The 15,164-nt window shown below is 37.9% G+C and overlaps 1 protein-coding gene across 3 annotated transcripts in view; it reads right to left on the minus strand.

Annotated features, from left to right (window-relative positions):
- Nucleotides 1–1,390: 1,390 nt before the first annotated feature.
- Nucleotides 1,391–15,164, minus strand: part of tet1 (tet methylcytosine dioxygenase 1) — a 52,934-nt gene continuing 39,160 nt past the window's right edge. For all 3 annotated transcript variants that reach the window (XM_015346985.2, XM_015346984.2, XM_015346986.2), the window contains 5 exons: nucleotides 14,348–14,498; nucleotides 12,914–13,003; nucleotides 12,080–12,217; nucleotides 11,338–11,668; nucleotides 1,391–10,410 (listed from right to left, as the gene is read on the minus strand). In XM_015346985.2, coding sequence (XP_015202471.2) covers nucleotides 9,287–10,410; nucleotides 11,338–11,668; nucleotides 12,080–12,217; nucleotides 12,914–13,003; nucleotides 14,348–14,498 — 1,834 coding nt within the window. In that variant the 3' untranslated portion in view covers nucleotides 1,391–9,286. The remainder of the gene's footprint in view (nucleotides 10,411–11,337; nucleotides 11,669–12,079; nucleotides 12,218–12,913; nucleotides 13,004–14,347; nucleotides 14,499–15,164) is intronic.

Genomic DNA, 15,164 nt, shown 5'->3' on the forward strand with positions numbered 1-15,164 from the left:
AGCATTTCGGTCAAGGTTGTATAAAGGTTACGATAAGATGTATGTATTCATTTAACATTGTCCTATAGACTAGTGGATTTTTTAGATTCACACCTTTATTATTTTACTTATTTTGCATCTTGTGTGGTATTCAGATATTATTATTTCAAGTTATTGTTTTGCAATATTGACGAATTAAGAAAACGAGAAATATGATCGAGAAAATCTAGTCTTATAAAAATGCAAATCATAATAGGAAGAGAAACTCACTGAACAACAGATTATGTTCACATATCACGCAATGGACAACAAATTAAACAAACTGGAAATGCTGGTCGGCAAATCTCTCTATATGGGGTGGTTTAAAATACGACTGATTTTCTGAAAGAGTTTCTAAAGCAGTGGGTTTCACAAGCTAGCAAGTCTTGAACTGCACGGTTTCCTGACACAAGGTCCAAAAGCATCTGATGAGGTCACAATCTAAACACTATTTTAAGTTAATTGAGAAAGTCGACTCAGACTTTTAAACATTCATTTGGCCTTCCGGAATGCTCAAGAGAACGTAGGCATTCATCAGATCAACCACAAACAGACCAGATGAACTGTAACTGAGGGCTTGCGAATTTCTGACAAACTGGCCCTCACTTCCTCCTTTGGCAACGTTCAACTCTTTATTCCCAACAGAGATGGAAGGCAAATATGTAGTATTAACATCACCTTTTTGTATTATTTGTAAGCATACAGCTTCAAACGAAAAAACAAAAAGTGCCCTTAGACTACAGTATTAGTAGTAGTCAGTGCTCCTGGCCACAGTGGAAGTCATTTGTCTGTAGGCTGGAGGTTAATAATGTACATTATCGTGCTGAAATATCTACAGTGGGGGATCCAACTGTCCAGTGCCAGTTCATGTACACTCATTGCTAAGAGTTTTAGTCTGATTGGTGTTTTTGACAAAATAATAATTTCCTGTTCACACAGAAGCTTAGAAAGAGAACATCTTTGGGATGCAAATGTACTGTATCTTATGGTTTAAAAAACAACTTCTAGGTTTTGAGATAGGACTTCTCAGAATCTCAAAATGTCAAAGAAGGTTTCATCATTGGTACTACAGAAGTTACATAACACAAACAATAAGGCCCATTTCTTTGAGGGGCATAAATAATTTATGCACAAGTCATATGTCTAAATGAATCACTATTAATGGATGATAAGCCAAGTATATTGGTCATTCCTATGTGAGTTATTGTCAACAAAGCCTTAGATATTAGTGGTTAATTGATAACTGACAATTAACATAGTGACTAGTTTTGTAATAAGCAGTAGCATCAAAGAAGTGTGCGAATCATAAGTACATTAACTAAACATGCTTTCCAGCTGTATGTGTACACAAATTCACTAAACACAGATCAAATGCAAAATATAAATATATCTTTATTTTAAAATTGCCCATAAGGCAGAATTTTAGGAATGGTAAAATTATTTAGGATTTTGTTTTCAAGTCTGTAAAACTGATATTTAACTAATGTTTATGTACAGTATTTTATTTCAACAAGTCCCGAAGGGTGACTACACCATATAACAAAGTAAAACTCAAGAATATACAACAGTCATTTTCACATGGAAAAAAGCTAACATTGTGACTAATCCCTACTTATTACAATCCATGTTCCTACAAGAACCTTAAACATTAACAAAGCTGGTGTTCATTCCCGTTGTTTTAGGACAGGTTTCAAGTTACACACAGGTACAACTCAGATGTCTTCAAGTAAAGCTAGCAAAAACACACATCCGCAAATTAAAAACAAATTACAAAGAATAAAAGCAAGAAGAAAAGAAGATCCAGATTACATTAGGCCTAACTTTTGGGGCAACACAAAATGCATTACGGTGAATGTAAGCCTCTTAAAAATGTATATACATTCCCTCACATGTAGAGGGCTATTTAGTTATAAATGCTTTTTCAGTTTGATGTATAGAACAGTATAGAAGATGGGTCTATCTACAACTTATTTGACTGGGGATCTGTGTCAGCATGCATTGGCTGCAAAGGAACAAGTAAAGGTTAATTCCCAGCATAAAAACAGAAAAGAGACACATGACGTTTCAGCTATTTTGAGCCTTGGAACTCAGCTCAACTTTAATAATAATAATAATAATAATAATAATAATAATAATAATAATTGCTTACACTTATATAGCACTTTTCTGGACACTCCACTCAAAGCGCTTTACAGGCAATGGGGACTCCCCTCCACCACCACCAATGTGCAGCATCCACCTGGATGATGGGGTGATCTTTACATGCACCAGGCACACCTGAAGTCTCAACAACTGAAGCCTTGCACTGCATGGAATCAGCCTTTAATAGTTCCTATGCAATACCTGCTGTGCTGTTATTTGATTAATAATCCATCTTTCTTAAACTGTAAAAGCCAAAGTAAAATATAAATAAAAAGTTCTGTCACAACTTTCTCCGGCACAGGATTACAGTGTAAACCAAAGGAAACACATGTGTTTTCTAATTTGGACATTGAATTGCGATCGTCTCCTCCCTGTTGGTTCTTTTTCTAACCGTGTCTGTATGATACAGATAACAGACTGAAGGCTACTGTCTTCTTATCCTTCTTCTAATCATACGTCAACATCAGTGTCCATGGACATGGAAATAAAACATACTCATATAAAAGATACAACATATTCCCCAGGAACCAACATATAAGGCAAACATATTAAACTGAAAACTCAATTCAGTTCTACATTGAACTTCCAGAACCCAAGTCAATTAAAAGCATGTTCTGTTATGAAAATTATATGAAATGGATAAATCTTAAAATGTAATTTGAAACTTTTTTCTTTAAACAATTATGCCACCCATGTTTTTGTAGACAAATTATTCATTTTAACTTATTTGGGTACCATCATGTACATTTCCAAAAGAAACAAAAGCTTATTTTACGCATTTCATTATTTTAAAGTTGAAATGTACAATGAAAAAAAAACAGATTAGCCCTATTCCCTGAAAGATATTGAGAAAGCTAACTATCAACACACACTTACTGTATAAGTATCCCTGATTCTTTAGCAGAAAGGCAGTCAAAAAAGCTCAACACTTTTAATGAATGCACTCCTCAATTACACTTTGCACTGACAGAGGCATCCTAGCTTACACACAGTAAATAATGGTTTGGGTTCTTTTATCTTCAGTATCTACTGACGTATCCCATAGAACATTTTGTCTACAGTCACAGGCACCCAGGCCTTTCATTAACTGATTTGCCGATGGGTTTCTATGAGGCACTCCTTCATGTGTAATCACAAAATAAGCCAGTATAGTAAACAATCATTGTCAATATTGACAATATTGAGAATCATAATTTGTTACAAGACTTTGTCATATTGTTCTATTCTGCATTTTAGGCATTGGTTTTGAGTATATATCTTTTATTTACATAGCTAACCATATCTGTTCTGATCAAAACCTTTTCCATGAAAGCCTGTGTTTGTAGCTTTCTCTCTTGTATTTGTTAAATCCCTTGTACATCTATGAAACCTTTACATCTCTTATTAACATTTGAGCTCTTGTCTCACATTTCACAAAGCCAGGCCAATAAAGTTTCAGATGAAGTCATAAAAATAAAAAAATGTTACGGACCAGTGTGCTGGAATTACAGTACTGTGCAAGTTGTTCATTCTGAAAATGATTTATGTTATGATTCTGGTTAATTACTCTATTAGAATGATTATTCCCATTGATTGGCGATGTTTTATAAAGGTAATGCCCAGTGACCTGACTGTGCTAAACCTACAAATAATATTTATTTATGCTCCTAAGAATATTCTTGGGAACAGAGTCAAGGTGAAAGCTTATATTTTTCATTGACTAATCCTAATCACAAATGCACATTAAAAATGTAAAATGGTTTATTTCAAAATATGTAGAATAGTATGCTAAGAGTTATTAACAAATCCAACAAATGAGCATTGGAACCAATAGCATTTGTTGTGTTCGTAATCTCTCTTATTCCTGTTTTAGTTATTTGTTTTATTTGGTCACGAAAGATGTGTTCCTTCCCATCTTTTTCTCAAGTGAAAAAAAGTGTTAATAGTTCATAAATCTCCCCTGATGGCAAAAGGCTAGAGGCGTGTGCCACTATCGTTGTTCAGCAGAAGAAGCTCTAGAAAATATAAACAGGCTTCTGAAACAATGAAAGGAAAGATATTATTTATAAATATTTAAAGGTTTTGCCTTTTCACTTCAGGAAATATACTTCCATGCAGAATTGATATTTTTGAGTTTGGCAATTAAATACTGAAACTTTACAATATATGATGAACCCATCAGTTATCCTGTATGTAGACCCACTTTGAAATAACTCATTTTAATGAAGTACACTGAAGATAGAGCTCAAAGATTACAGTTTAGGTGAAGAACTCTGTACCCCACTTATTTTTGTTGTTCTGTGATTTCACACCACAAGTTGCTGCTGTTATTTTCAATTTTTGGCAGCATTACTTACAAACAATGGCACAGCACTGGAATTTGACATTTCTTAGCCATTGCTTGTAACATAATATAGCTGCCTCAAATTGTGCTCTCAATCAATACATATGAGTACAGTTTACAGATCAAAAGCTCTAAGGGCATACAATATTAAATATATTGTGGTGAGTGTGCAAAACATTTTTTGCAAAAAAAGTAAAGGCTTTTAAAATCTCTGTTAACAAGACATCACAAAAGTTCAGTTTTAATTACAAAGACAGACTGAACATTTTATGTCTGACACATACTTCAATACAAATTTTGTGGTCATTTCAATTTTAAAGAGCATTCAAAAAGTGGCAGAGAATTTTAGCACACACAAAAATAACTCATCTTATATTTTCATGTACAGTATTAATACAAATAGCTCACTACAGTGACATTAGCAATCTAATACACATGATTATTATGTGCTGTTTACAGGGTCTTCAGGAAAGGACTTTCTATTTTATTTTCCATGCAAGTTTTATTAGCAACAGGTCCTTTCTTACTATTAGATTTGTTTTATTTACATGAAAATAATTTCAATTTGTGCACCATCCACCTTTAAGAACCACAATCTAATGCAGTTTTGAAATTGTTATTGAAAGCTCTCAACTGTCAGAGGACAAGGTATGACCAATAAAAAAAAAACACTGTTTTCTCTTCCACTGTTTACCAACTCCACACTTCCTCCAACAGCTCTGTGAATATGACACACAAAAAATGACCAGTCATCTCATGAAGACCCTAATAATGCAAAGTTATTGGTATAATTGTGTTTTTCATGTTTCAGGTTAGCTTTTATTAATAGTAACTGTCACCCTTTGTTTTTAAGCAGATTCTAAGATATATTCTGACAAAGGAGATGTACTGATCCAATTCTACGGGCCATATTACAGAATCAGCACATAATGAATGGTGGTTAGCCACATCTTTTGTGGACAATAAGTATATGACCTACATGACTTGTCTTCAAACAAAAGCTATGTAAATAATCAGGATGTTTAGCGGAGTGCATCTGCTTTTCACTTGGGTAAAAGGATATTATTCGATGTCCAATTTTATAGTTTTTACTACATTCAAAAGGCTTAAGGTTGATATTTCATCAAATGATTATACATTCAAATTTTTTAGTTAAGGGCTTGATGATGGTAATATGGTGGTTGCATATAAGTGGTCATATGCATATATATATGTGGTCAAACCCCCAAAAGTTTGTTTAAAATCATATCTGGGTGGCTCCTCAAAACAGAAACCAAGACACTAGTGATATTCTCAAACTGGTGCGACTCCCTGTGTCAACTGCAGGTGTCAGTAAGGGCTGAGCTGCCAAGATACTGCCATGCTTTTCTTTCACTTCTAACAAATCATGCATTTTCATTTACATGATCTGTGACACAGTGAATCTAAATATCAGCTAATATACTTTTTAAATGTGGTATTGTTCTATAGCGCTTACATAGGGGTCCCTACGGGATGTTGTATAACAAGTACTTTTGCAGGTACTGCCACACAGCTTTCTAATTAAGACTTTAATTAAGGTCATTTAGATGACAAAAGGCAAATGCAGTAGACCTCAGATACTCTTGGATAACTGTGGAACTGTTATCACGTAAAGAAGCAACTGACAACATGCAAATTAAATCATTTCTGAAGAGAACTGTAAGAACCTGTCACACCAGATTGGCTGGGATGCCAGTTCTTCAATGATGGAACATTAGTCTTGTGACAGTGTATAGTAACTGGCGCCGCGACGAGCACCGGTAAAAAGTCAACGCCCCACGTCAGGGGACGGAAGCACCAGTGTGAGGCAAGCGGGGACCAAAGGTAACACAAAAAGAGTGGAAAACTCACAAAAAGGCAAAAAGAAAGGTGTACCGCTGTGCCTCGTGACCTCCTGGCTGGGCTTACCCTATTTAACGGGGTTCAGCCCGGGGAAAAAAAAAAACTGCTAGCACAGCGGTGACCCGACTGGACTGACCCTATTTAACGGGGTCCAGTCTGGTAGAGCACGGTGCACAAGGCAACAACAAAACAAGATCGCTCTGTGTGAAAAAGGTGTGTGTGAAACTATGTGATGGGACCGGCGAAAAGAAAAAGAATGCCTTACTAGGGCGCATCCCCTTCAGGACTGTCGATGTAAAACTGCCCCTTCCGGGGGTGTCCCTGCCCGTCCCGTCGGAGGGTGTCCAGGGTGCCTTTATAGGACCTGCCCAGCTGTGGCTCATCTAGAAGCCGGGACAGCTGGGACTACAAAGGTGAGGAGTCGCCCTTCTACCAGGGCTCTGCCTCCACACTGGGCAGGCCCCCGCGGAATGTCACAGTACTTAAGAAAGAAGGAGGTTTTATTGGATTTGACTCATGGTTGACGTGCACTGGTGGCAAATGTTTACCACAGGCCATTCATTAGCCTACTGCTTTATTTAAAGCAAAGCAAAAACTGACTACAGTGTGACAAAATTGACTAGTTTGAAGATACAGTATGGGTGTCTCAGTTAGTCTTACTTGACTTAAGTAGAAGAAGTAACACCATCTTGCCTGTGACTTTTCTAGCTTGGTAATATACTACACAATCCTAACAAATCATCTTTATCATGTACTGTACTTTACATTGAGGATAAGGGTTGTTGTTTTGTCATTACTGACAATTTTAGGTGTCACAGTGTAGGGAATTTAGACTGCCTTGTTCAAAATGCAGTTTTGAGATGGGAAGGGGACTTTCATGGCTATCTAAAGGAAGTGGACAACAGCAGAAAATGTTTGCAAGGGCTTTTTTCAGAACGAGAAATTCTGTAGAGTATTCACACATTATCATCCCATCGTTGTTCACTGACTGGACTGAAATTCATAGCACTAGAGTGACAAATCCGTCAACACGCTAAAATATATTAATTTAAATATAACAGTTGATATATAAATGGTTTCTAATCCTGCATTCAGTAAATTTCAATAATCTTGAAATAATAAACCTAAAATATTTTCATGTATTGGGCAACACGCTGTGCTTCTAGAATATACTGCAAACAAACTCTGCTGTCTACCATGCTTCCTGTCTACCATGTCTGCCATGCTTTCACAACCTTCTAATATACACCTTTAACTTTACACCAGACTTATTTTTCATTGAATATCTGATTTTGCATTAGCCAGTGCCAAATGGTTTTACAAAATACTGAAATTGTACAGTTAAAGTCTATAGTTTTGTGGGAAAACATAATTACTCCCGTCCCCACCCCCACAAAAAAAAAAAACTGTATTTAGCACCAGTTTTTAGTTCAGAATGATAGCACTGATTTTCTGTTAGCTGCAGTTTTGGTTGTAACACAGTGTTCTTGTTCTGACATGATGACAGAATGTAAGAACCTCACATTACTGGCTCTGTCTTCAGCTCTAATGCCAGGATGGCATTGTGTGCAACTGCCACATTTAAGGCATTAATGTGAAGAGAGACGTTTTTTAATATACAGTTTTTGTAATTAACACAGTAATAAATAATTCAACTTTTTGCAGAATTCTTGTAATCAATATGAGAAAATTTGTAGACATATTTACGCACCTCAATGTCTTCTCCAAATCGTTAGAATATGAACCGAAAAACAAAATTATTAATGATGATTAATTTTTCTGCAGGCTGAGTGATAGACTTTCACTGCCATCTGGTATAAGTCATTGTAAATCAGTTTACTTTTCAATCTTCTGGGAAATGTTGACAATGTTGCCTCTACAGGAGATGCTGATCTCCATTTTCACATCTTTTCAAAGTATCAGTATTTGGGGGTAGGCATTTTCTCCTTAAAGGAGAAATATAATCAGATATCTGTGGTTAAGTACTACAAAAGGCTTTGGATAATGAATAATGCACTACAGAGGTTTTTTAACAACACAAATTATTAAAATACATAGTATTCACAATTCCTGCTATCTTCATCCATACAAATCTGATGTTGAACTTTTTCAAGTTATTAAAAAAATAAAAAGTGCTTTTAAATATTTCATTTAAGTAGGCTAAAAACAAATAAATGTAACAAATCAAACAAGTACAAATGGTGTACCTTTCCTTCATAGTTAATGCCATATTCAATCTTTAAACATTAAATTTGAAGGAGGAAGAATTAATGCAATGCTACAGCTTTTTTCATAACCAAACCTAGCAACAGCAATGTTTTTAAATTTTGTGTTGGTTTTTGCTAATTTCTTAATGGAAGTTCCTACTACAATGGCACCATAAAAAATAGTTGAATTTGTGTTAGAATTCATATAAAACAGCACCAGATGCCTTTTACCCTACAAGTTAATGCAAAATATGAATAAAACCAGAAAAGTACATAATTTATGTTTCACTATGTAAATTCAAATCTAGAGTTTTCCTATTTGCAAGTCAAACGCACATTGACATACAGTAAAATTGCAGTAAACAGGCATAATTGAAGCACCAGAAATAAATCTCCTATGAGAAAAAGTAAAAAACAGCCTTGATGATGATCAGAATAAATAGGTTTTTGTGTCTGTACATTTTCATTCAACTTGTATATAAAAACCGTAAAAAAATCTTTAAAATCTTCTCTGAGCACCATTCTTTAAAATCAAAAACATGTACACGTACTCCTCCTACTCACAGTTAAAATCCCATGAAACAGTAAACCCTCTTCCTAAAGATATTTGAGATGAGGAAAATTACAAAAATAAAAAAATCAACCAAATGAAAGTCTAAAAATGTGTTCATCTTACAGCACCATCGAATGCGAGCTAACGTTGAGGTAAGGCAGCCTGAAAGTGATGGAAATGTCACACCCAGCGATTGTAAGGGCCGGTGACTTGAGTCAGGGCGTACGACGAGACGGTGATCACCCCATCCCTGGTTATCGCCAGAGCCCTGCGAGTGGGGATCTGAAGCAGCTCCCGCTCCTCCTGGCGGACCTCCTCCTTGCCAGCGCCGCCGCCAGGCTTGGCCCTTTTGTTCCTGGGCCTGGCGGGGCCGCCCTCCGCCCCGCCCAGCCTCTCCGCTTCCTCCTCTCTCTCCTTGGCCCGCTCCGCCATCTTGGCCTCCCACAGCGCCAGTCCGTGCTTGGGCTCATTCAGGCTCTTGTGCTGGTAGAAGACGAGAGAGATCCGGGTGGGGTGGCTCCGGTTTGGCTTTTTAATGGGGGTGGTGGCGTGGAGCTCCCTCCTGGCACATTCGATCAGGATGGAACCATGGGATGGAGCCACAGCCACTCCGCCAATATCAGCATCCAGGAAGTTGTGTTCGCTGTCCGACCACACTTCCCCAGGTTTAGCCTCGGGGGCTGGACTTTCTGGGGTCCTGCAGACATTATGTGTCCCTTGTATGTGCTCGGCTAGAAGCCCATGCTGATCTTTCTCTGCAAACTGAACTCTGTGAAACCCGTTGGGTCGGTTGCTAAGTGCCTCAGGGGGTTTGGAACAGAACAGTTCAGGAGTGCTTCCATGAGGGTGCTTTGACAGCAGGGAGTTGCTGTTCTTCTTGTTGGGTTCAGTCTTCAGAGTCTGCCAGTTTCTATGTATCTCACTCTGCCCTGTGCCCATGGGATTGGCTATTAAATTTTGGTTCCTAAACTTTTTCTGTTCAGGAAGGCCGGCAGCGTAGCCATTAACTGCATTTCCCAAGCTGTTGTATTTCAGGAGGGGAGGAACAAAGTTTTGATTTGCAGGTAAACCAAGACATCCATATGGGACACTAAAGCTGGGATGAAATTTGGAAAGTGCTTCCATGCCTGCGTTGGGCATGACCGAAGGTAAGGGGTACATTTTACTAATGTCATAAGGTGCAGAAGGATTGTAATTTTCTAATAAGTAATTTCCAATGCCAGTTTGCCGGGGCAATTTAAAGGAGTTGTAGTAATCCTGAGGTTCCAATTTCAAAGATGGTGACTGACTTGATGAAGTGCAACCTGCCAACAAAAAAAGTAAGTCTATTACCAAAAATAAAGTAGCTCTTTTATAATAAATAACTGAGTAAATGAAAGGAAATAAAGAAAGCTTTCTTGCAGGTGTGCATAGGTTCTTGGTTTTATTATAGCTCCCAGAGGTGACAGTTTGGTCAGCCTTTCTCAGTAATATAACTTGTGCAAACTCACAGTCTGGAGTCCCACAGCTTAATATTTAAACGTACTGTCAAAACTAAGTATAATACAGTAGTGCAACAAAATCTGGCATAATATTGTATCAGATGTTGTACTTCTGCGTGGTTCCTATTTGTGTTTCACTGTTGATAATGAGGATGTTCGCAGGAAAAACATTGTCTTCCTTTGGAAATTATGAATACTTGAATGAGGTCACCTCATAGTCTTCTTCACTGGGAGACTAAAAATATTCAGTTCCCTCAGCCTGTCAGTGTAGGACATTTCCTTAAGCGTTGGAATGGAACTGGTTTCTCTTCTCAGCAATATCTTTCTTGTAACATGGACAAAGGTATTCTTTACAGTGTATTGTACACTTTAAACATCCTCTTTTTAATTCTAATGTTAAAAATGTTAAGTGCTTACTTTTCTCTCATTAAAACTACACACAACTGGATAAACAGGGCCAGTAAATGATTTGTCCTGCCTGTCAACAGAAAAGTAACAATGTGATTAGATGCAATGTGACAACAAAAAGTGGAGGTCAGTTCAGTCCTCTCCTCCTGAGAGTGCACAGAGTGTTTTTTTGTTGTTGTTTGGACTAATATCTGCTGATCCAAGACAGAAAGGCATAATGCCGATCACCCACTCCGCACTGTAACCTAAACCTAAGCTACTCAGGCACAACCCAGCAGCAAAGCAACAGAAGCTTACAGATACACACACTTTAAAAAAAACAGGCAAGGACACGCCATTCACCTGTGATACACTGAGAGCTTCTCTCCTGCTCATTTTTGAGCTTCGCTGGGCTGGTCTGTTTCCGCTCCTGGCTGTTCTGTTTCTCCGCTGCTGCCCGCTTTGCTTCCAGTTTCTTCTTGCGGGCCGACTTGACGGGCTCCGCCAGCAGGCGCACCTCTCTGGGGAAGGCAGACAGGGCCTGCAGGGCGCCCGTCTCCATCTTGGCCCTCTGGCCCTCCACGCTGCCGAACTCATCCGTGTCGGAGATCTTGTACAGGGGCAGCACGTGCAGCTGCTCGTCCTCAGGTATGTTCCTCACCGCACGGTTGTCCTCCTTCGTTAAAGTGCATACCTGCTCAGACATGGGGGAGAAGCCGTATGAAAGAGAGCCTGACTGGTCTCTCTGGTCTGTCTTTTCCCCATTTACAGGTCTCTACAATACAGTGGCTCCAGCAAATCATGTGTAGAATATGTGCAGACATAGTTACTGGAATCACTGTAAAGACGACCTCCTTCTGAATGTAGTGGTTTCATACACAAAATGGCTTTAATAATGCTAAAGACCAAAACAACTAAAATTCCTCGTTATCCTTTGTGGGTCTTCATATAAATAAACATGCAGCATTATTAATGGGCTTTGCCATTATTTCCATTAAACTGACTCACAAAATCTGTAACTGCAAACCAAGGTTCCACAACAGTTTCTGCACAGCTCGCTCAGAAAAGAATCTGTGTGCTTGAAGCGATCTACCGAGATACGTACAACGGTGCTCCCATTATTCATGTTGTGCGTGTCCTTATGGGCATGAGCGCAGAAGTCGACACACGCTGTTACACCTGAGAACGGCTTGCCTTCTTTCAGACCCAGACGACAGTCTATACCCAAGTGTTCCTGCTCCACCTTCAGTCAGAGAAAAAGCTCTTTTAGCGATTCTGATGAAAAATGGCCATAGTATGTCAGAGGAAAACTGAAATAAAACTTAGAGAGGAATACAGTACAATCATGGGAAAAATGTGATAAAGCAAGAGGGAGTCTGTTAAAGAATGAGACAAACCAACAGGAAACTGCAGACTTCTGTGGAAACATCATGATTTTACAGAAATGAGGGTAAATCTCAAATGGCCGTGACACAGAGCCTTGACTTAGTGCTCTATTTTAACCTACTGTATATACAGTATGTATGCTATCCCTTCTTCTACGAAATCTCCTGGCATTGGTCAGGTGTTCTGGGTCCAATTGGAGACTTGCAAGAGCCAAAAAACTGGTATTTACCTTGTAGCTTCTTTAAATACTAAATAACAAATAAACCACATACAGTATACACTAGCTAGGCAACAGCAACAATTTTAAAAAAGGAAACATTATATGAAAAAGTCATTGAAACTTTCTACATTAGTCAAATAAATAACACTTATTACAACATTAAGTTTTGTATATCCTAATGTACAAAGTGACTATAATTGTTGAATTTTTTTTTAGTTTTGCTTTGAGGTGCTCATGCTATAACAGAATGAGATCTATACAATGAGATATACCTTTTCAGATGAACTGTTGATGTACAAGTGATTTTAGATTGGATGTTAACCCTAACCCTACCTGATTCTTAAAGGCCTCCGGAGCAAGTTTCTTGTACACAGGAGCCAAGTCTGTTGCTAAATTCTGAAGATTACTTTCCAACTTCCCTTCCTACACAAAAAAAGTCAAGAAGAAAATAAATTGGTGACAATCAAACACGACATGTTAAATATGTTCAGTAGAACAGCAGCAGATACATTTAATGTAATAAGTGTGTGTTTCTCCTATAATGGACAGCTATTGTGTTTTCATAAAATATGGATTCATGCATCTATATGTGTTGGTATGAATTGACAAGTAAATCACTTGTCACTTTCTTTTCCACTTCTATTACATTAACAAATTTGAATAGTTTAAACCTCTGCCTTTAAAAGCTTAATTTGTAGTGAGGTTACAGAAGATAGAGGCTACTCTCACTTCTGAGAAACCAACAGAGAGGAAGAGAATGACAATAGAAGGGCACAGGAATTTGCCTCCATATAGCACTTGAACTCATTGTTACTCAGCTGAATACAGAGTTAGTATTTCACAATTCTGCTCAATAACAACAACTGTAGCAACAATTAAGAATATCTGCCAGAATTCAAATATAATCTTCCTCATTGTTAAAGCAGATACACACTGTTTAGTCAGACTGAAAATGACTTAATGGTCAAGTGCATCACAATGATGTTGTTAAAGACAATGGTTCTTGACAGACTGGAGGAAAGCATTCTTTCAAATGCAGGAGGAAACTTTCATGTTATCTTGATGGATGTTCACTACATTAATTGTTTCATATTAAATTTCCCTAGTAATGTTTTGGAATTTACTTTCCCATCAAATCTAGATAAACAAAATAGGTTTCAATTTTAAATTGTCTCTCTTAAAACAGTCATCAGATCTGAGAATATATTAAACATGTACTGAGTCAGATTGGTAGCCACAAAACACAGTTTCTCCTACAATATCAAAACCTATTCCTTCTTTACTTACTTTCTGTTTTTCTCATTTTCTCTGCGCTTGGCTAAACGTGGATTAATACACGTTTAGCCAATACACGCATTATTTTGTGGTACATTTTTAAGCACAGACTAACATTCCTTTGTCCAGTGATCTTTTCATCATAAAAGTAGGAGAATCTCATACAGTTGAGCTGATCTTTTATAGACATTAGAACCTGGGTCCGATTTCTGGTCTCCAGATAATAAATAGCTTCTCATTAAGATTTTGCCACACTTAGTTTCAAACCTTCTCAAATGTCTGCTATCTTTGATATTCATAATGCTGATGGAAAAATGCTTACACTTCTAATTCAGTTTGGCATAATTTCTTACGTGAACATCAGACAAATAAACAATCATTATGGTCACAGTTGCCTTAGGAATTGTCTGGAGTTGTAATCTATGCGAACAACTGCTGTACTGTCACTTCACACTTTGAGACAGCTTAGAACAGGTTTCGTTTTAAACTCACCTCTATGGGGTCATCTCCCAGCAGTCTGAATCTGCGAGGGAATTTGCTCCGAGCAAACTTACAGCCATTGAAGTACATGCTCCATGAGCAGCCAAACGAGAAGGATGTTCCAGAAGTCTCAGGGTCAAGGCCTTGACAGGCACAAGTTCGGCTGAGTTTCAAAAAGCGAAAGAAAAAAGAACATAGACCCTGTTATTTTCACCCAAACCCAAGAAAAGATTCTTATATTCCAAACAAAACATTATGTAAACTGACCATTGTAGAGTCCTTGTATGATTTATCCAAAGAAAATACAGCACAGCAGTCAGGCATTATAGTGACAGACCGAAGCAAAGGAACAACAGGATCTGTATCCATTAGGCTGTGGGAACAGTATTTGAGGGGACACATACCAGATGACAGATGGGTATGCAGGTGCTGTGTTGTGTGTTGAAGCTGTATGTTTGCACACCTTACTAACAGCATACTAGAAAGTGTAACGGCTGATGCTTTTATATCCAAACTGACTTACATTTGTATCCATTTATACGGCTGGGTATTTTATAGGAGCAATGTGGTTGAAGTGCTCAAAGGTACAACAGCAGTGTCTCACCTGGGAATTGAACCCACAACCTTCCAGTGAGAGTCTAGAACCCACACTACTGCTGCGGTATCCTACTATCTCATCTGCTCCCAAGAGGATTGTGTGAGTTACAGCCATTGAGCCAAGTCACAGGTCAAACACTTGAGGATTCTGACAACAATTAGTGACTCCAGAAAAACAAAAATAAACACGACAGAACTTTCTGTCTTTCATGAAAACCAGTTTCCAAAGTAA

This window comes from Lepisosteus oculatus, chromosome 4 (assembly GCF_040954835.1).
Source record: "Lepisosteus oculatus isolate fLepOcu1 chromosome 4, fLepOcu1.hap2, whole genome shotgun sequence".
Classification (NCBI taxonomy): Eukaryota; Metazoa; Chordata; class Actinopteri; order Semionotiformes; family Lepisosteidae; genus Lepisosteus; species Lepisosteus oculatus.